The following is a 23,402-nucleotide window of genomic DNA, read 5'->3' on the forward strand; positions in this document are numbered from 1 at the left end:
TGTAGTCCGTGTCTGTGTTCCTACAGGATAGCTGTGTGTCATGCACAGGAAACAAAATTTGTGGGACTTGCGTAAACAGGAATTTGGACCCAAAATAAAGTAGGTAGTGTCTTAGCCAGATAGGGCAAAGTTTTCATTGTTAAAGAGGTACAGTCCTGCCAGCAGGCAAAGCAATCCTTGTTCCTGCTCTTTGGCCTCCTAGAAAGGGATGCAATGGTATCTGTAGTCCCTCTGTGATACCAAGAGTCCTGTATGCAAACTTAAATCAATCCAAACCATGATCTGTTCTTGTTCTCACTGGTCAGATGTCAGTAGAGTTGTGGAGGTCAGGGAACAGAAGGCTATAATAGAAACCAGGAGGTAAATACTGAAGTTGTCCCAGAGGGGGAGTGGTCAGAATGTGACCATTACAGTGATCTTAGTATCTATATATGGACCCATTTCCACAGGCTCAGCTGTTTATTGAACCACTGTAACTCTGGTGCTTTTTAAATCAGAGCCCCTATTCATGTCACTTACATATGTGTTTCACGTATAGCCAGCTCCTTCTGAGATCAACTTCATAGTTTTTTTTTACCTACTTGTAAAATACTTATAATTTTCTTATGGTTTTTCTTTACTTTGTGCGTGTTTACATATATGTGTGAATGTCATGGCATACATATGAACACAACTCCTGCCAGTCAGATCTCTCCTCTTACTATGTGGGTATGGGTATCCACCTCATGTCCTTCAGAGTTCTAGAAAGTTCCTCTACTAGTTGAATGACTTCCTTGCCTCCACTTAACAAATACTTAATGGGGAGTGAGTACAAGACCTAGTAAGAGGGGAGGCAGTGAATCAAATTCCTTAAAACATCAGCAATGAGACACTCCATCACAACATGCAATAACATCAAACTTAGGAGTCATAAGACCAAGTGGTCACAAAGATATGAAGTCACTGACACCCTTATACAGACCTGGAGGAGATGCAAAATGATACAGTCAAAGAAAATAGTTCAGCTTTTTCATTAATAGTTAAACATGCAAGTCTGCTCTCAGATCCTTAGCCCAATGGAAAAATATTGATCTCAAGAACATGTTTGCAATATTTATAAGTCCTTGCTTGAAAGGTCAAAATTTGGTTACTCAAGTGTCATCAACTGGAAAGTGGATTAAATGTGCTACCTGAATATGTGGAATGGCACTGTTTACCAAGAGACAACACCCTTGAATAACTTGTACTTAGTAGCAGGACCAATCACAAATTGTTCCTTTTCCATGAGAGGATGGCCAGGGCCCTGATGTTTTTAAATTCTATGGAATTTTCAAACTCTTCCATCAGAAAGTAGTCAAGGGGTTTCCAGGGAGCATAGACTAGGCAATGATTAATGTAAAGGACTGTGAGCTAAATTTTCCAATAGAAGAATTATTCTCATCCTTGAAGTGTGGGTTGTTGCTTATCTTATCCTCTTATGCAAATCTACCAAGTTATGTTGGTCAAAGGCAAATTTGAATGCATAGAAATCATTTGACAATAAAGCTTTCCAGTGGTAAGAGGGTTACATAGTGTCTAAAAACCCCTCAGTGAAGTTCCAGTACATTAGCATAAATGCATATCTAACAGAGGTGTATGTGCTTAGGAGTTCAGTAATGCCTTCAGCCTCCTGTGGAAGTATCAGGCATTGCTCATCTGTACTCTCTGCCTAGCTAGAGTCCAGGCATAACAGTATTCTCATATCTCTCCTGCCCCCAGGTGTTGGGAGAGGGCATTGCAAGAATTATCACTGCTCATCATGGACTAACTTGGGCTGGTAGAATAGACCCTTACTGTTGGGTCTCCTGGGGATTTACCACCAACAGGGGAGGGTGAGTAAATTTTGATCCAAAGACTGATCCCTTGCTTTGGGTCAGAGCAGTAGATGAATAGGTCAAGGGCCAAAGGGGACAGATGAACTGGTCTACTAATATAGAATATTAGTGTCACTCACTTGTGTCTCCTTCATATGAAGCTTGAGTAGCTGTCTAGTTTTGTGTCTCCGTGACAGAGGCAAAAATCTAAAGAACAGTACCACCATACTGTGACTAATCCACCATGTCTCTATAGGTTGATCAGTAACTTAAAGCTTGAAGGTATCTGTATAAGTGTGTCCTGGGTTGGAGAAGATGATGATGTAATTAAAGACTCCTGCATGCTAATGAGGCACACCTACACGGGAGACCTGGATGGAGACAAAACCATAGGAGGTTGAGGGAGGGGCATGTTCTCATCCATGTCTTGCAAAGTTGGCCTAGTACTTCATCATCCTCTTGTTCAGTATCTCCTCCTCTTCAGTGAAGTCAACTGCAGACAGAAGGAGACAAGGATCAAAGTCTTAGCCATCTCATGCAGGTGCTCTACCATAACAAACACAGCCTGAGCCAGAATCCACTGTCTATACAAGCTTCTACTTGATTTCTGTCTGGTTCACTCCTACCTCAATGTGCTCTCATTCTTTCTCGAAAATCTAGATGTTAGAGTTTTCATTTGTTTTTTGTTTGTTTGTTTGTTTGTTTTTGTATTTGTATTTTTTTATAGCTCCGAAATGGTGAACACTTGAAATGTTCTCTCCCAGAGCCTTGGCTTCCTCAATTGCACCGAGAGCTCAGTAATTCTTTAGAACTCATGTGTGGCTCCATTCAGCTCAAGGAAAACAGGAAATGCCCATGTTGCATGCTCCAGAGATGGGAGTCCAAACAAAAGGAAGGTGATAACCATGGTTAGCTTTCATGTGAGATGTCCTGACATGCCTGATGAAGCTGAGCTGGTGCTGAAACTCATAGAGTTAGACAGGAATCTGGGAGTGAGGACATATTGACATAAAGATTTCTCACATGGAGCTTTTCTGCGTAACCTTTGGTGACAAGAAACCTTGCTCCAAATTTATCTGGAATCACAGTTGAGTCATGAGCTACATACTGGAGCCTTTGCTATGGGAAACCCTTTAGTTAAACAGTGACCCTGGCATTCCCAGATGAGTAGTTTTGATAAGACATTGAGATAAATAACATTTCCTCTTCTGGTTCTGATTATGATGTCACTCTTTTACACTAGCCATAAGGGTTTACTGAGTTTGTGTCTTCAAATGTCTGGTATCAGAGACATGATCAAGACATGGATTACACCTGAACACCTGGGATCCAAGGTTCTGAGTTCTTCTCCCCTCTATGTCTGGTTAAAGACGTAATCATTCTAAAAATGTGCTACTTGGAGTGCAGGGATCATGAACATGAAGTTCCCCATCATGTCTCTGAACTGTGCACAGAGGATCCAGGGATCCTCATGGCCCCCATATACTCTTCCATTAGCAGGTCACGAAATTCAGGAGGAAGCATCTACACCTGGAGGAATCAGGAAGAATGATATTAGACAGGCTCTTGGATTGGTTGGAAGCAGCTTCTGTGGCCAGAGATGAGATACAATATAGGCAGGAAGATACAAGCTTTGAGTGAGCCTAAAGAGAAATACACACAAAACTAGACTTTATTTCTGGGCATGCTGTCCAAAAAGAATATATGGTAACCTTCTTTATCAGGACAGGAGCCAAGGTCTCTCCCCATCTGTGCTGCTGTGCTCTTCAGAAGAGCTGAGAGGATTTCTCTGGTTATGTTCTTTATTACATTATCAAGGCTCATGGGAAGTAGAGGAGAGTCTTAAATATAGGATAGGTTGGACCTGGATTAGAATATCTTTGTGTTCCCACCAACCACCATTTGAGCTTGCATTCCCAGGGGCTTAGAACAAGGTCTCACTATGGGGACTCCACAGCTAAACTTATCCCTGTTGATACCAATGATGCTGGGCAGAGGATGAAAATCCACAGTGGGCACAGCTCCTGAGGTGCCTAGATAGCAATATCCCATCCACCACAGCAGGGATTTTAGTGAAGACCTATGGGGAGAGTGGTGAAGATCAATCACATAAATATTGTGATGCTCACTGTATAGCCACACTATTTCCCCATTTCCTATCTCATCTTAGGATGCTACGCTAACTCCAGAAGAAACTGGACATCAAAATTAGCCCATCTCGTTTCTTTCACACATGGTTGTAAAAGGACACCTAACTATGGCAACCAGTTAACTGATTCTAGTAGTAAGTAATGGCAATCCCACATGCTGGCGACCAGGTCCTCCAAGCCACACAATTCTCACAACCTTGTTGGTAACCAGAATCTCTGCTTTACTCTTGTCTCTTAAACAGTGTACCAGGGCCTTTGAGTTCCTTGGTGTCAGATCCAGATAGGTTTGTCACTGTCTTTAAATGGAACAGACAGTCTATGGCTCATCCCTCCCATCAAGGAGCAGAATTTCCTTTTTCCTAGTAGATGTCATTGTCTCTAAATACCATATCCTTCTGTTCATTGGGTATAAAAGGACTTAAGTGGAATTGTTCACATTGTTGGTGGCTCAAAGTTGAAAGCTAGGACAGGGATTGATCTGCCTACATACTTGTTTTGTTTATGTTGTTTTGTTTGTGGGTGTTAATGTGTTGACAATAGGTATGGTATCCCATGTTTTGCCTGTGAAGGTCAGAGACCACCCTTGGATGTCACTTACCACTTTACTCCCTGTTTGCATTTCTCTATACCAACTTAGCTGAACTATGACCTTCCAGGGATACTTCTGTCTCTATTTCCCCTCTGTTTATTGGAACACTGCATTTACTGATGTATATTACTGTCTCTAATCTTCTATGGGTTCTGGAGATTTGAACTTGGGACCTCATATTCTCACAGCAAGTATTTGTATTGCTGACCATTTTCTTCAATCCGTATATCCTCTTTAGATTTTTTCCCTTTGTCAATTTCAACAGGCCTGGGTCCTTCTGGAAAAAAGGAACTTCAACTGAGAAAATGCCTATTAGTTTGGCCCATAGATAAGTCCAAGCACTTTTTTGATAAGTTAATGATACAGAAAGGCCCATAACATGGTGGGCAGTGTCACCCATGCTTAAGTGTCCAGGAGTGTATAAAAATGAAGAAACTGAAGAAGCCATGGGTAACAAGGCAGAAAGCAGTGCTCCTCCCTGGCTTTTGCTTCTGTTCTGGGCTACAGGGAACTGTTTGAGAGCCCACTTTGACTTACCTTGAAGATGAGCTATAAACAGGAAGTTTAAATAAACCTTTTCCTCTCCAAGTAGCTTTTGATCATGGTCTTATTATCACAGTAATAAGTAAACTAGGAGACCATGAGTATAAATTTTTGCCCATTTCAGAAGCCACTGGAGACAGTTTTGTTGTCATATAACATACCCAACAGGCAAAATCCAGAAGGGGGTGGATTCTAAATTTTATGCTGTTCAGAAATTACTGGAAAAAAGCTATTTCCCATGATCCTTGTTTTCCCCACTTAACAGAATAACAGAGAACCACGAGCAAGGACTGAAGCATCAAAGTAGGGGCTGGTGCTGTGAGGGTACTCACTGTGTAGACCACCTCTGACTTCTCAGATAAGGTCAGGCAGCAGGGCCACTCCACTCTACATAATGGCTCCATGGAAGAGTCCTTTGGATATGGGGGACACTACAAGTGTAGACACACATGTGCCTCTTGCTTACCAACCAAAAATATTGATCCAGTCAGGGTTGTCACCAAAGTAGTCAACATAATGCTGGGCCCAGCATAGGGCAGGCACTTGGTCCAGGTAGCCCTAGGTGCCTGTTGTGTACTTGTCTCTAGTTCTGTAAAATGGCAGGGACAGGAATCACAGGTCTGTCCATGTTCTACTCAGCCTCCATAGTCCAGCCCAGTCCCAGGCTTACCTCAAGAAGTTGAGGATATCCAAACGATACTGGATAGAGACTATTACTATTTCCTCAGTAGTTACTGGCATGAATCTATCATTCATGGATTCCCATAACAAGTGCACCACCATGGATCCATACCTTCACCTAGAGACGTCAATACAGATTGCAAGAGGTCCACACCCAGCAAAAGTTCTACTGGTCTGTCCACTACTTCTTTGCTGTTGTTCAGGTCGATATATACACAGATCACCTCAGGATCTCAGGATGTGGTCCACAGTGGGGAACTCTAGTCCTATAAGCATATTTGCATTCCCATTTCCCCATCAGGAAATCTCAGCATGGACTAATGGCTCTAGATCCCATAAAAGTGGAGCAAATAGGAGTGTCTCCAAGAGTGTCTTTCCTGACTGCTCTTCAGAAAAGATCCCACTGACACAACAGATAACCTGCAGCTAGAAATTTTGGTGATGTCAATATGCAATATGGTGATGTCTTGAACACGCTCTAGAGTGGGTCTGCCAGGTTCAAGTTGATAGGAGAATTCCTGGTTTAATCAAAGACCCAAAGCCTTGACCCTCTACAGCCCCAGTGCTCTGCATCACACACACACATGTTTAAGCAGCTCACCATGGCTGAGATAACTTTCTTGAACCCAATAAGTTAAGACTACTAATCAGGGTCTAAAGTACGTGGACCACAGAATTACTGTCTCCCTTCCTTTCCTCCAGAGAAAGAAACATCCTTTTCTCCAGCTGTCCACAGCCTGACACTCACAGGTAAGTTAGAACCTTCATGGTTATGAGCTGGTGTGTAGATGTTGAGAAACAGGCAGTCCTCAGACATAATACGTGTGGGAGACATGATGAGATCCATCTTATTTGCCGCCTCTAAATTCATTATATCAATCTGCAGACACTTGGGGAAAATCTAAGACAATCCATGATATGTGATGATCAATCCTAAATTTTCTGAATTTTCTCAAAGCCAACTTCAGCTAGTACATTCCATGATGCCCTGCTAACATGATCTCTTTCATGTCCCTTCCTACCAAGGTAAAGGCCTATACCCCAGCACTGAGGATTTCCTTCTCATCTATGGCTTCTTCTGCCTCTTCCAAGATACAGTGTCATGCTTCCAGTGCATACTTATCCAATCTGTGGCCCCAGCCCTTCCTGGTGGATATTCAACACTTACTATTCTGACCCAAGGAACTGCTAGACTGTGGGGCCTGAGAGGTTCCCAACTTTTCCAATCTTTGGGTCAAGGAACACCTTTTTTATGTTGCCTGGGCACTCTGTTGCATTTTCCTAATTCCATGCTTTTGCACCTTAGGTGGAGGTGCTCTGACCTCTGTATAGAGGTCAAAGACATGGTTAAAATATGGGTTGGAGAAAATGTTCAAGTTTTTTTTTTTTTTAATGGAAAGTAGATTGTTCTCTTAAATAGGACATGCCAACCAAGGTTTCCCCTCCCTCCACTCTGTCTAGATACCTCCCACTTCCCCTTTCCCCTAGATCCACTCCTTCCCTTCAGAAAAAAAGGCATGCCTTCAAGAGATTTCCAAGAAGGTTTTCTTCTGTGGAGGGAGGTAAGGAAACAACCTGACTAACAGACAAACAGACTTTGAAACAGAGATATAAAAGCAGAGGCTCAAAGTTCATGGAAACACCTTCAAGGAGACACCACTCAATACCCACTTAATTTATTCATTGTTGGCAAAGATATGGAGCAATTGACACCCTTGTACATGGCTAGAGGAGATACAAAAGGCTGTAGTCATTTTGAAACACAGGTTGGCATTTTCCTCATAAGTAAACACACACTCTGTGATTGAGCTATTCTACACTCTGGCTTTAGCACAAGGAAATTAAAGCTCTGATCACAAAAAAAGTGAAAACAAAAACAAAAAACCAAGCCAAAAATCAAACAAACAAAAAACAAAAACCTCATATTCTCAGCACTGAGGAGACAGAGGCAGGTATATCTCTGTGAGGTTGAGGTCAGTCTTGCCTACAAAGGGAGTTCAGGACAGTCAAGGCTACACAGAGAAACCTTGTCTGGAAAAAACAACCAACCAACCAACCAGACAGACAGACAGATAGACAGACAGACAAAAAACAAAATAAACTACAAAACCAAGTTCCACAAGGTTGATAAGAGCTTCATTAATAGCATCAAAACAGCAACAAAACAATGGAAATCACTCAAAAGCTCATTGCTTGGGGAGTGGGTAAAATGTGTTCATATATAGAATGACACTGTCAGTCCAAGCAGAGCACCACTTGAATCTCTGAGACATTATATTAATAATGTAAAGATGCCCAGTGATCCCTTTTCCATGATAGAATAGCCAGGTCCTTCACATTTAAAATCATATGCCCTTTCCAAACTATTCCATTGGAAAGTAGTCAAGTGGCTGCCACAATCAGAGATCAGAGAAGGATTAACATAAGTAACACAAGGGAACTTGTGAAAGAAACAATCATACTTGAAGCCAGGGTGGTTGAATAGCTCATATTCTATGTGAATTAACCAAGCTGTGCACACAAACCATTCAACAATAAAGTTTTCCACCAATAATACCTTTATTCAAAGTCTCAAAATCTCTTTCTCAGTGTTCAGTGCACTGGCAGAAATGCAGTGGACACCTCACGGAGGTGTGTACAACAGGAGTTCAATGACACCTCAAGCCCTCCTGGAAATGCAGGCCTCAGCCCTCCTGCAATGCAAGGAAGGGATTTTCTCTCTGCCCAGTTCCTGAACCCAGATGAAGTTCATCCTCAACTCTGTCTGTATCTTGGTGTTAAAGATTGGTTGTATGAATCATCATTTTCTGATGTTTTATGATTGGCTTTCAAGCTAGTTGATGAAACTTGCAAATACCAGCAGCCTGGGCTGACACAGGTTAGTTATATGGAAGTATGGAGGGGGTATGGGAGGATTATGGTCTAAACAAGTGGTGACAGAACTTCCATTTTTTATTCTGTTACACATCCTTACCTCAGTTTCCCCTCCCTGCAACTGTCCCAGTGATGGGAGATGTCATTCTGTAAGTATGTTTCCCTTATTGGTTAATGAATAAAGCACTGTTGGCCAATAGGAAAGCAAGATAGATCAGATGAGGATACAAGGAGAATTCAGGAGGAGGAAGAAGATTCAAAATGTAGGACCAAGAGAGAAGAACTCCAGACCCTCTCTCTGATAAGATAAGACCATGTGGAAATACTTAGATTGATAGAAATACTTAAGACAGAGCTAGCCAATAAGAAATGCTAGTAACAGGCCAACAGCTTTATATCTAACACAGTGTTTCTATGTGTTATTTGGGGCTGGCGTGGCTCTGGCACTAGGCTGGCAGGAAAACCTGCTCATAACATCCCAGTAGCACCTGGTCCCGCTGTGCCCCAGACACACTCCTCCTCAATTTCCCTTCAGAAAAGAGCAGGCCTCCCAGGGTATGAACCACATACAGCATAACAAGTTACAATAAGACTAGCCACAAACCCACATATCAAGGCTGGGTGAGGCAACCCAGCAGGAGGGAAGTATCCTAAGAATAGGCCAGAGTTAGAGTCTCCCCACTTCCACTGATAGGAGTCTCACAAGAAAACCAAGCTACAAAACCATAATTCATATGCAGAGGTCCTAGCTCAGACCCATGCAAACTCTGTGATTGTCATTTCAGACTCTGTGAGCCCTCATGAACCCTGCTTAGTTGACTCTGCATGCCACATTTTGTGTCCTAGATGTCTCTGGCCCCTAAATTTTTTCTCCCCGTTTTCTGCAGGGATTCCTTAACTCAGCTTATATGTTTGGTTGTGAGCATCTGTAATTTCTTCCATCAGCTTGTAGACAGAGCCTTTCTGATAATGATAGGGCCAGGAACTGATCTATGAGTATAACAGAACATAATTAGGAATCATTTCATTAACTTTTTTTGGCTGGTGTGTTTGCTATCCTAGGTCTCTGAGCTATCCAGCCTCCAGTTTCTGACCATCCAGATAGTGTCAGGTGTGGGTTTCCTCTTATGGCAAGGGCCTCAGGTTGGACTGGATATTGCTTGGTTACTTCCACATGTTCTGTACCACCATCACCTCTGCACGTGTAGTAGGCAGGACAATATCTGAGTCCATATGGTGATTCCTCAGAAAATTTTGAGTCAATCTACCTCAAAACCCAGCTATACCACATTTGGGCATATACCCAAAATATGCTCCCCCTTCCACAAGGACACTCGCTAAACTAACTTCATAGCAGCTTTATTCACAATAGCCAGAAACTGGAAACAACCTAGATGTCCCTCAACTGAAGAATGGACTAAGAAAATATGATACATTTACACAATAGAGTATTACTCAGCTGTTAGAATAAATGGAATAGTAAAGTTGGCAGACAAATGGATAGAACTAGAAAAAAAATTTTCCTGAGTGATAAACCCTATAAGGAGAAAAACAAACATGGCATGTACTCACTGATAAGTGGACATTATCTGTTAAGTAAAGGATAAACATGTTATAATGCACAGGACCAGAGAAACTAAGTCACAAGAAGGGCTCAAGGGGGGGGGGGTTCATGGATCTCCCTAGAAAGGGGAAGTAGAATAGATTTTGCAGGTGGATTGAGGGTAGGAGGTTTTGGGAACAGGAGGGGCTGACAGGACAGGGAGAAATGGATAGAGAGAGTTCTGGGATAGATGCCTGGAATTTGGGGGCACTAGGGAGTTATGTTCTATGAGCCTAGTGAAGACTCCTAGTACTGGAGTATATGAACCCTGAATTGTCCATCTTCTGTAACCAGGTAGTGATATATAAGTAAAGCATTTATGTTTGGCTTTAAGTGAAATGTATAATAATGCCTTTGTGTCTGGCTTTGAGAGAAATGTTTCAGCAAAGCCCTTTTCTATGTTTGGATTAACTAGTAGAGGCTGAGAAATAGTTTTGAGACTGTTTAAACCTTGAAGAAATGTTGTTTCTCTGTAGTCTGCCCTGGGTGCTAAGTGAGAGCATGCAGCTGCACACACCTTGGACCTAAGACAATCCTGGGAGACCTGGAGTTCTTCCTTTTGACTATATGTTGCTATACTCAAAAGGACCTAAGATTTGTGTGAGTTGTCTGCTCTCATGAGCAGCAAGAGCAAGAAGAATCTGATAGTTGGAACCTTTACCAGCCCCAATAACCTTGTAATTGTTTGAATAAAGTAACTGGGGTGACCTAGCTGAGTGGCAGTCTTTCCAGAGAAGGTTGTAACCTCAATTTAGCATCTTGGTGAGCTTCTCTCTCTACCTTGGCATTTATGAGCAAACATCAAACAATAGATTCCAGTTGTGGGACAGAGACAGAGTTCTTTAGTGAAATACAGAAATGCTTTAGGGGAATGCAGAGACAATTGAGCACCATTTGTTACCTTTGTATGATGGTATAAAGTGTACGTAAATGTTTTTAACAGTGGTCCCAAAAAAGTTTAGGGACAACAAGAACATTGTGTTTGTGTCACAAGGAATTAAAGAATTCAGGGGGATTTGTGAAAGCTAGAAATAGCCTTCATTAAAATGACAGGTACTCAGGGAAACAGGGATAGGATGCTCTGTCCTGGATATTTCTGGACCTTCTGATGCTTCCATCCCACCTCCAGGACACACCTCACCATCAAACATATTCACAGATGTCCTGAGTATGTGACAAGAACCTCATAGTATCTCCAGGCCCTGGTGGGTGGGGAGAAACTTCAATGGTCTCAAACACACACACACACACACACACACACACACACACACACACACACACATCAGGTTAGACTGACTGAGGGTCTAGACTAAAGGTCTAGATCTCCTTAAAAATATCTTCCTCCCTTGCAGACACATCCCCCATGGAAGGATACTCCTTTAACCTAGAGACAAGAGAGAAGTCCTGGTCCCTACTTCAAATGACTTGCCAGATTTATATGACCCCACCTGGATGGCATAGCTCTACATGTGGAGTGGGGGGTAATGGGAGGGGAGGGTGGTCAGGGCGCATGTAAGGGAAGAGAGAGGGTAAGAGGGAAGGAGGGAGGCAGGGAGAGGGAACTGGGATCAACATGTAAAATAAATAATAAATAAATAATATTCCTCATCATTTGTGAAATAAAAAGCTGAATGGGTGGATAATCTTAAATGTCAGTCATAGGTGACATCTAATTATGTCATATGTTGAAGCTGATTCTCCAATATATTAGAGATTGATGCCCCCTGTCTTCCTGAGCACTGACCATTTATAGGGGACTCCTCCTACCTTCTACAGTTTCCCTGAAACCCCCAGCCCCTGTGATAACCGATTGTCCATATACATGAGTTTCTTTATTACCTCTTTGCTGTTACTAGATATTTTTGGCCTTCCTAATAAATACACTCTCTTTTACTTTATGTCATTATACAAAGATGCCAAATTGTGCTCAACACACATATGCATAAATAAAATATAAAAATAAATTCTTAAGAAAGTAAGATGGACATAGTCAATGTCTGTAATCCAATCCCTAGGGAAACTTAGGCTGGATGATATTAAGTACACACACACACACACACACACACACACACACACACACACACACACACTCAAACAAACACTGTCCCAGACTGGAGGAGATTATAGACACTTAAACCTACCTCACATATAAAATCATGCCAGTAACCACTTTGGAACAGAATAGATGAATGGCCTTGGGTGGTGCAAAGTGTAGAAAAAAAAAGAAAACAATATTGACAAACGGACAGATTATCTTAAATGAAATTGTATTTGATATTTAATCTACAAACACAACAAGCAGAGATACTTTGGGATGTTTTCAAATCTAGTGACTGACATGGAACCCTCTATATGTTGTGTTTTGTATCTATTCCTATATTGAAACTTAGACTCCAATGTAACATTAGTGAAAGTGAGATCTATTGAAGATCTGGGTCATGAGAACTACTAATTATTGTATCTATCAGTGAAAACACAAGTATCTATCATCTTTGTGTCACAAAGCTCGTTATCACAATAATGAAATACCATTGATATCTTAACCCTGGACTTCATGGTCTCCAAAAGTATGAACTTGATAACAGAGAACATGTACGATATGGATTCTCATAAGAATACAAATAAACATTTTCCAAAGCTTTTGCTTTACTTAAAGAGGGTTTTGATTTGAGGGAAGATGACAGTGAGGATGAGATATTAAGGGAGGAAGAAAGGGGCCTAGTACCAGTGAAGTGTGAAAAATGATGGTTACTTTGGGGCTCACAAATGCACAATGTTATTTGAGCATTTATTGAGTGGGTCTGACTAAAGATGACCCAAGCAGAATAAAGAGTCCCATACAGAGGATTTGTGATAAACTTAGAAGAACAGACAAATGCAGAGGTTATGTAAATGCTAGAATCAATCCAGGTTCCTCAATATATTTTGGGAATCTCAAACTGACTCCACCAGCAGGCAACCCCACATGCCATTCTTCACACAGGGCACTACAGCTCTTGGTGCATATTCTGGGACCTCTTTAGCTCCTGGATCTTCTGAGGTAGAGTCTTGGTCCAGAACTGTAGCCTTCTGGCCTTCAGAGCTTGGCCCACAGCAGGATGGATGTCCAACTGCAAGTACTGCTCATCATGGTCCAACATGGGCCAGTAGGGTAGACCCTCACTGTTGGGGTTCCTGTGGATAGGAAACCCAAAAGGGAAGGGTATGGTCACTATGATCCAAATCCTGGACCCCTGATTGGGTCAGAGCAGTGGAATCAAGCCAGAATTTAAGGGGTCTGATGTGGCATGTTTCCCATTAAAGTGATAGAAGTGTCACCCACTATGGGCTTGGATGGTACAAAGTATAGAAAAAAGAAATCAATATCGAAGGATGGACTTATTATCTTAGATGAAATTGTAGTTGACATTTAATCTAAAACATAACAGGTAGAGATACTTTAGGGATGCTCCATATGAGGGAAGATAACTTGAATTATTTTATGTCACTCTCTAAGAGACAATATCTAATGAATAGTACCATATCACTATGGCCCACCAGCCAGGTCACTGTGAGATGAACAGTATCTGATACCTACAAAGAATCTGTATAAATGTGCTATTGGGTAGAGAAAACACTAACATGTGATGGAAGATCCATGCATGTTAAAGAGATCATCACATAAATGGAAGTCCTAGATAGGGACCCAAACTCAGAAGGTTGAGAGACAGGTATGTTCTCACCCATGTCTTGCGAAGTTAGCCCAGTACTTCATCATCCTCCTGTTCAGTAGCTCCTCCTCCTCAGTGAAGTCAACTGAAATCATGAGGAAGACAAATGTTGAAGTCCATGTCACCTCACCCAACTACCAACTTAGGCCTCACACTCATACTCCCAGCTGTTGTCCAACCCCAAGCTATTGGCTTTGTTAACTCCTTTCTTCACTACACAGTATCTGTGATCCATGCATGCTTCTAATTGAATTCCTGCCCCAATGTGCTGTCATCTCCATCACAGGCTAGACTGAGATGAGTCCAGAGTCTAATCTTAGTAATTTTTTTAGGCTATGATATGGTACACATTTGATTTTATTTCCTCCCAGAGCCTAGGTTTCCTAACATGGACTGAGAGCTCAAGAGCCCTCAGGGAGTCATCTGTGACCTCATTCATTTCAGGGGAAATAAAGAACACTCACGTTTCATGCCAAAGGAGAAGGGCCCAAAGACAAAAAGAATCTCATCACCGTGGTCAGCCTTCACATGGGGTGGCCTGGTATCTTTTACAAAGGAGGGTTGATGTTGGAACTCATAGAAGTAGACAGGGGCATGAGAACCTAGAGGTGAGAACAAACAGTGGCTTAGTAGCGCCTTACCTGGAATTCTTCTGATACATACTTGGTTAGACGGTACCTTGCTATGAAGTTACCTAAAATCATTAAAGTTACATGGGAGGAGCTCCAGGCTGGAGCACTAACTGTGGAAAAGCCCTTGGCTATAGGGTGCTCATGGCCTTCCCAGTTTAGTTGATTTGAGAGTGAATGGAGTATCAGTGAGCCATTTCCTCCTTTATACCTAGATGTCACTCTCTATGATGAGACATGAGATCTGGAAACCACACTGCTCCACAGTGCTCACCCATCACCTACATCTCTGAGCTTCTCCCCTAAGCCTTGTTACAGATGTACTCACGCTGAAAATGTGCTACTTGGAGTGCAGGGATGACAAACATGAAGTCTCCCATCATTTCTGTGAACTGCATTTGGAGGGTCTGTGGGTCCTCTGTGTCCCCCATGTACTCTTCCATTAGCAGGTCACTACACTCAGGAGGCAGCATCTACACCAAGGAAAGCAGGAAGGAGGTTAGGCATGAAAAGTTAGGAGGGCAGCAGCATTTAGTATGGGGAGAATGAACCCTGAGATGAGATATGGTATAAATAATAGGGTCCCATACTCAGAGGTAACCCCACACAGAATCACACACACACACACAATTTGAAACTAATTAGTCCCCAAAGGGAGTGGGACTATTAGGAGGAATGGCTTTGTTGGTGTAGGTATGGCCTTATTCAAGGAAGTGTGTCACTGTGGAGGTGGGCTTTGAGGTCTCATATATGCTCCAGCCACAGCCAGTGGTTCAGACCACTTCCTGTTGCCTGGATGTCAAGATGTAAGAATCTCAGCTCCTTCTCTAGCACCATGTATGCCTGCATCCTACCATGTTACACCTTGAAGATACTGGACTTAAACTGCAGAAACTGTAAAACCCCCACAAAGTATTTTCATTTTTAAGAGTTTGTGTGGTCATGGTGTCTCTTTATAGCAATAGAAACCCTAACTAAAACAGAAGTTGGTACCAGCTGTGGGGTATTTCTGTGATAGGCTTGACTATTTTGTTTGATGTTATATGAACTGGGAGACTGTGGATTAGAAAGGCAGTGGAATGCTTTAAGCACGGCTTAATGGGCCATCCTAGAAGAAGCATGGAAGACAGTGGTGCTGAGGTTGATTCGAACTGTGGGTGTCTGGTAAAGTGGTTTCAGAGGAAAGGAATCTTGGTATGTTGTTTAGAGATTGTTCTTGTGATATTTGGTTGAAGAATGTGGCTGCCTTTTGTCCTTGTCTAAAGAGGCTATCTGAGGCTAAAGAGAAGGGATTTGGAATAATTCCTTTGGCAGAGGAAATCTCAAAGCAGACTAGTATAAATTCTATCATGTGGCAACTCTAATGAAGATGTATAATGAAAAGGAGCAAACTGAGCAAGGTAAAATACAAAATGTAAAATTCAAGGAGATAAATAGATTAAGAAATGGAATGAATGGAGTGGTGACCTCAGGGAATGATCCCACCCAGCCAAGTTTCCAACTTGTGGAAAGGAATTAAGGAAAAACTAAGAACCAGGTGTGTTGTGGTGCATGCCTTTAATTCCAAAACTCCAGAGGCAGAGGCTGGTGAATATCTCAGTTTAAGGTCATCTGGGTCTACAGATCCAGTTTTAGAACAGCCAATCTTATGCAGTAAAGGAAACCATGGAAAACAGAAAGTTGGTGAAGATGCACTTTAACAAAGCCCCAATAAGCAGTAGAACTTGGCAGCTTTGGGCACATGGTTCTAGCCTGAATGATAAAAGAAAGGGGCTATGGACTGCTTCTGAAACTAAGGAAAGCATCTGAGGCCAGGCATGTGCCAGGGGTGTTTCTGAATGGGAACTTAGAGAGGCCATTGTGTGAAGCTTCAGAGTTGAAGCCTGAACTTCCTTGGAGATCCTGAGATGTTAAAGATGCCCAGGTTGTGGAATACTTCCCAAGGAAAGCTGGAAACAGGGAGTAGAACCAGCATAAGAAGTATGTTGTAATCAACAAAGCTGAAAGGAGTTAGAGATCTGAAGTGTGTTGATATCATATATGGAGATGCAGAGTTTGGAATTTGCCCAGCTGGTTTTCAATATTGTTTTTGTCCAGTATGTCCAAACTATACTCTTTTTCTTATATTTTGGAATGACAATGTATATAACCTGTGCCATTATATGTTGAAAGTATGTGATCTTCTTTTTTGTTTCAATTTTATATATGATTACTATTAAGATTGCATGAACCACAGAAGACATTTTGAACTTAGACTTTTAAATAAGTTTGAAATCGTTATAGACTATGGGGACTTTTGAAGTTGGACTGGATGCCTTTTGCATTATGTTATGACTATAAGCCTCTGGGGACCAGGGAATGGAATGTGGTGGTTTAAAACAAAATGGTTCCCAGAAGGAGTGCCACTATTATGAATTGTGGCTTTGTTGAGGTAGAAATGGACTTGCTGGAGGAAATGTGTCACTGTGGAGATGGGCTTTGAGATCTCATTTATGCTTCAGCCAAACCCAGTTGTTCAGACCACTTTCTGTTGCCTGGGAGTCAACATGTAGGAATCTCAGCTCCTTTTCTAGCACCAAGTCTGCCTGCACACTGTTATGTCATACTATGAAGTTAATGGAATAACTTCAGAAATTATAAGGCTCTCAACCAAAAAAAAAAATATTTTCCTTGTAAAGAGTTTGTGTGGTCATGGTATCTCTTCAAAGCAGTAGACAACCTAACTAAGACATGTACTGACCTTTGTTAATAAGAATTTTTCTGAGAAGGAAATATTAGGGGGGGCTCTCTATTTGGACAGGACCAGAGGTATCTCACCATTTGTGCTGTTGCATTCTTCAGAACAGGCTGCAGGTTCTCTCTGGTTATTTCCTTTATTGTACTGGCAGAGCCCATGACCTGGGAGACAGAAGACACTGATAAGTGTGGGATCTGATGGACCTTGAGTTCTCACTGCTTGGCATATGAATTTCCAGGCTCCCAGAGGATTGGAACTGAGCCTCACCAAGGGGATGATCCAACCATATTCATCACTGTTAAAACCTATGATGCTGGGGACAGGGTGAAAATCTGCAGACGCCAACAATTCTTGGGGATGCCTGGGTAGAAACACTCCATCCACCACAGCAGGGATGATGTTGAAGATCTAAGGGGCAATAAAAGTCAATGCTGAAGGTCAATGGAATATACATACTGATGTCCACTCAGTTACCGCCACCATCTTCTCATTTCTCACTAGTTTCAGAGATCTCTGCTCACTCTAGAAGAGAACCTAAACTTAGAGCAGTCTACCTTGGTGTTCATATTGCACACAGAAGTGAAAAAACACTAACAGTGACCAGGTTCTTCCAAACACACAATCATATGAACCTTATTTATGAGCAGAATCTCCGCTTCACTCTTGCCTCTCAGACAGTGCACCAGGGCCTCTGAGTCCACACCCTCACATCCAGACAGGTTGGCAATCATCTGTAAAGGGAACAAGCAGGGAAAGCATATTCTCAATTCCAACCACATGTGATTGTACCTGGTTGCCACACTTACTGGGTGTTGTGTGTCCATTGGAATAAGTATGAAATCATTCCCTTTGTTCTGTTGCTCAAAGGTGACAGCTATAAAGCAGTACTCTATCTGCCTGTTTAGAGTAGTTTTATTTTCTCCACCACTCTTTCTGTGTTTTGTGTATGAGAGAAGAATAAGTGTGCCAACATTTGTATGTGGATGTCAGAGGACAAGGTTTCATTTCTTTAAGGACCCCACACCTCTTATTTGAGGCAGGATATATTATTGTTTTTCTCCTCCTACACTAGCTGAACTGTTCTGTGAACATCCAGGAATTCTCTTGTCTCTACCTCCCATCTGATCACAGGAACATTGGAATTACAGATATGTGTTACTATTTCTAGCTTATTGTGGGTTCTAGGGATTTGAACTTAGGTCCACAGGCTTGCACTCCAGGTACTTTAAAAAACCCACTTAACTGAGCATGCATATTTATTTATGCCAATGATGGAAGTTCTAGGAACAGTTTGCAGGTTAGATAACATACTCACTCAGTATGAAGTAGAGGTGAGTAGAGGCTGACTTCTGAGTTTCTAAAATATTACTGAAAAGAAACTATTTCCCATTGTCCTTATTTTCCCCATTGAGAAGAAGACCAGACCATGAAGGCTAAGGGGGGCAGATTAGAGCTATGGTGGTTGAGGGCACTTACAGAATAGATCATCTCATGGGTGTCTGTGATAAGGCCAGGCAACAGGGCTACTCCACTCTGCATAATAGCTCTGTGGAAGAGTCCTTTGGACATGGGGGACACAACAAGTGAAGACACACTTGTGCCACCTGCTGACTCGCCAAAAATGGTGACCTGGTCAGGGTTGCCTCCAAAGTGGGCGATATTCTGCTGGACCCAGCGTAGGGCAGCCACTTGGTCCAGGTAGCCCCAGTTGCCTCTGGCATGCTGGTCTCCAGTGCTGAGAAGTTGAAGGGACATGGATCAAAGGGCTGTCTAGGGTCTTCTCAGCTGCCATTGGTCAGCTCAGACCTATTCTTACCTGAAGAAGCCCAGGACACCCAAACGATACTGGATAGTGACCACCACCACATCTTCAATGGCTGCCAGCATGGATCCATCATAGAAAGAAGCCATTCCTACCACCAGTCCACCACCATGGATCCACACCATCACCTGGAGAAATCAAGAGAGATGCCAGAAATCTCTTAGCCATCCCAAAGTCTGCATGACTGCTTACTAGAATATCAACTGCTGTACCTTTAAGTAGCTACACAACTATATACAAATCCTTAGCCTTTCAGGGTCTTGGTCATAGCTAGGGACCTCTAGCAGCCCCATCAGGATGTTTCTAGTCTCCATACCCAACAAGTATTTCAGTTTGAATTCATGACTCTATGCATACATTAATGTCATCATTGTTGAGACTTCATAGTAGAACAAAGAGGAGTGTCCCCATAGATGTCTCTGCAGATTAAAAAAGAACATTAACTCTCATTGGCACAACAGATCAACCAAAAGTGGAAATGAGGATCTCAGTGTTGACCCTTGAGCACCTAAGTGGTTCTGCAGGGCCCAGATTGTAGAATAAGTCATGCTTTTTCAAAGTGCTAGAGCCTTTGCTTACTCAGTACTCCAGTGCTATGTGTCCCATACCCAGGTTTCAGCTGCATAGTGTAGCTGAGAAGACCTTCTTTGACACAAATTGGGCAAGGCTTTTCATCAGAGTCTACACTGCAATGGAGCTCAGGTTGCTTTTGTCTCTTCTAACCATCTGGAAAAACATGCCCTGTCCCCAAGCTGACCATGTCCTGACACTCACAGGCAGGTTAGAGCCCTCGTGGGCATGAGCTGGTGCATAGATGTTGAGATGAAGGCAGTCCTCAGACATAGGGAGAGGAGGCACTGTCAGTTTCATATCATTCACGCCTTCTACATTCATCATTTCAAGGTTTTGCAGACACCTGATGGAAATAGCAGACAGATATTCCAAGAGATGTATGGTGGTCAAAATCAAATGTGAGTCTGGGTCTTTTCTTAGCCACCTTCAGCTGCTGCTCTTCATGATGCCCCATTAACACATATATTCACTTTCTGAAGTCCTTCCTGCCAGGGTAAAGGTCACGGGCTCCATGAAAGCCAGATTTCTAGGGAGTCCTCCATTTGGGTGGGGCCTGGATGTTAGCCTTTCTGAGTTCAGGACATGGAGACTTCTAGGTGTCTCTATGGAAATGATTGGCTGTATGTGGTGACATTCACTGAATTGCATAAGAATGGAAAAGTGATCTTAGTGTTAGCAGACATGCAAGCTTTGTGTGCTCTCTGTTCATAGTTGTATGTGTGATCTGTCCAGCCCTTATAATTTTCTTGCACTGTATCCCTTACATCATGGTTTGTAATCTGGAGCCCTTAATAATAGCTTTCTCCCCTAAATTGCTTTTGTTGGTACTTTATTACAGTCTCAGAAAAGAAACAAGATGGCAATATTGGAGGGTTGTACTCCACAGGTTCTAGAAGAATCAGTGGACAATACTGGCCTAAAGGGCAGTGAGAAATTCTTCATTCCATGTACAGGATCTCCGGAAACTTCTTTTTCTTACAGCGCCTCTAGGTGGAATTAATTGCATTTCTTTATTCCTTGGTCAATGGCCCTTAGCCCTTTAGGTTGTCACAGTGACTGTGAGAATGTGGTTGGCAAGTATCAATTAGTGCTGTACTCCTCAGGACCTAAAGTCTATACTACTGGACTCAGGGACAATCTTTGCTTAATAGGTCACATCTAACTCCCTATTGGGGCCAGGCTCTGACCCAGGAGCTAGCACAGTTGTTCTACTCAACTTTAGCATATGCATCATGAAAACAAATGGCACACTGTCCCACTATGAGAGAAGGCTGCTATGGGCTTGAGATGGAGGAAACCCCTCACCATAGCTCAGAGCTCAGAGCAACTGTTCACCCTAGGACCTGACATCCTCTGGGTGCAGAACTTACATGGCTGGATGTGAGCTTCCATCCCTCACACCACTCCATGGTACAGGGGCTTCAGGAGGTGCAAAGCGCAGTGATCCTACAGGTGGCTTGGCAAAGGGAATTCCCAGGAATCTGTGGACACCAATGTTGGTGTCACTCACTTGGATGAGGCTGCCTCGGACCTGGCCTGTGTGTGTGTTCCTGATGGGGCTGGTCTCTGATGAGTCCTGACCTATGTGGAGAGATGCCATCAGGGTTAGTTTTGTGCAGTCAGCTGCCAGCAGATTGTGGGAGTTCCCACCTCTCTGTTACCAGGGCACAGAGAATGTGAATTGTGTGTGTGTGTGTGTGTGTGTGTGTGTGTGTGTGTGTGTATGTGTGTGTTTGTGAGTGTGGGATATTCCTTATCCCTCAGGGATATTTCCTATTGCCCCTTTGAAGGTTGTCAGAGCATTTCTCTGGCCAAAGACATCATACACTCACAATCATTTGACCACTGAATTTATGATTATTACCAGTCCTTTTTTCATATTTTACATATCAATCCTAGTTCCTTCTCCCTCCCTTTTTCCCCCCTCCCTCCCAACCCATACCCTCTGACCACCCTCTCATCCAATTCCCCGTACACACACTCCACAAGGAGGGTGATGCCTTCCATACTCAAATGATTCATGCAACAAGGACATCTGTTCAACTATATTCATAGCAGCATTATTTGTAATAGCAAGAACCTGGAAGCAACCTAGATGCCCCTCAACTGAAGAATGGATAAAGAAGATATGGTACATTTACACAATGGAATACTACTCAGCTGGAAAAAAAAATAATAATGGAATCTTGAAATTCGCAGGCAAATGGATGAAACTTGAAAAAACTATTCTGAGTGAGGTAACCCAGTCACAAAAAGAGGAACATGGTATGTACTCACTCATATATGGATTTTAGACATAGAGCAAAGGATCACTAGCCTATAATTCACACCGCCAGAGAAACTAGGAAACAAGGAGGGATCTAAGAGGTTCATACAAGGTCCCTCACAGAAGGGTTAAGGAACAAGATCTCCTGAGCATATTGGGAGTGGGGGGGCAGTGAGTGGAGAGGGAGTTAGGAGGAAAAGAAGGGGAGGAAAGGAGAGCATGTGGGACTAGGAAGAATGAGTCAGGGGAGGAATAGACAAGAGCAAGAGCGAGAGAGAGAGAGAGAGAGCATAAAAGAGGGAGCCATTATAGGTCTGAAGAGAAAACTGACTCGAGAAATGTCCAGAGACTTACAAGGATGACCCCAACTAACAATCTGAGCAACAGTGGAAAGGCTACCATAAATTCCCTTCCCTGATAATGAGATTCATGACTAACTTATCTTCCATCATAGAGCCCACATCTAGTAGCTGATGGAAACAGAAGCAGACACTCACAGCTAAACCCTGAGCTGACCTGGAATCCAGATGCAGAGAAGGAGGAGTGATAAGATAATGCGGACAAGACCAAGCTACAGAAACCCACAGAGACATCAGACCCGAACAAGGGGCTAATGGACCCCCAGACTGATAGCTGGCAAACCAGCATTGGACCGACTCAGATCCTATGAACATGGGTCTCAGTTAGAAGTCCTGGGCAATCTAAGGGACCTCTGACAGTGGAACCACTATGTATCCCTGGTGCAGGAAAGGACTTTGGGAGCACATTCCCCATGGAGGGATACTCCCCTAACTTAGAAGCAGGATGGAGGGCCTAGTCCCTACTCCAAATGACTTGAAAGATTTTGTTGATTACTGTCATTCTTATCCAAAGTTCAGTAGTAGCTGCAGTCATAGCCATACACTGAAGTGGGGGGAAATGCCTTCAGCTCACTTTTCCTTGAATTTTCTGGCCCAGAGCTCCTTACACTGACCTGTCTTCTCAGTATGGAGTGATCTTCAACTCTCTGACCATCTGTGTGCTAGTGGGCAAAAATCTGTGGTCTTTGGCCAGGAGAATGGGAGACACACATTTCCCACACTTTTATCTGTCTGCTAGATTCTATCGTTTCCACCAGCCCCCATCCCTATGCCTTCCCTCCCACAAGCTCAGCCTCTGACTGCACAATTTTGCAGCTCTGACTCTAATCATTCCCCACTACCAGGTTAGTGAGCCTCACCCTGCACATGGAGAAGGAGAAACAGGAGCCCAAAGACTACAGCATTCAGCCAGCTATGAAGTTGGTTCAGTGGCATGATCAGCTCTCAGGCCTGAGTCTGTGCTGCTATATAGGATGGCCACAAACAGGAAGCAGAAACTGCAAGGCTTGCTCAGGCAGGAATTTATATCAAAA

The 23,402-nt window shown here is 42.8% G+C and overlaps 1 protein-coding gene and 1 pseudogene across 1 annotated transcript; both read right to left on the reverse strand.

The window, feature by feature from the left end:
• Positions 1–2,665: 2,665 nt before the first annotated feature.
• LOC127234722 (pyrethroid hydrolase Ces2a-like) lies at positions 2,666–9,902 on the reverse strand (annotated as a pseudogene).
• Positions 9,903–12,532: 2,630 nt separating this feature from the next.
• Positions 12,533–23,402, reverse strand: LOC127234560 (acylcarnitine hydrolase-like). The gene is made up of 12 exons (XM_051201551.1): positions 23,229–23,402; positions 21,114–21,324; positions 19,945–20,086; positions 19,165–19,298; positions 18,825–19,083; positions 17,981–18,079; positions 17,616–17,756; positions 17,429–17,509; positions 14,940–15,084; positions 14,447–14,584; positions 13,995–14,067; positions 12,533–13,446 (listed from the first exon to the last, which is right to left on the reverse strand). The coding sequence occupies exons 1-12, from the start codon at positions 23,302–23,304 to the stop codon at positions 13,260–13,262; spliced, it is 1,686 nt and encodes a 561-aa protein (XP_051057508.1). The 5' UTR covers positions 23,305–23,402; the 3' UTR covers positions 12,533–13,259.

The sequence above is a fragment of the Phodopus roborovskii genome, unplaced genomic scaffold, assembly GCF_943737965.1.
Source record: "Phodopus roborovskii unplaced genomic scaffold, PHOROB, whole genome shotgun sequence".
Taxonomy (NCBI): domain Eukaryota; kingdom Metazoa; phylum Chordata; class Mammalia; order Rodentia; family Cricetidae; genus Phodopus; species Phodopus roborovskii.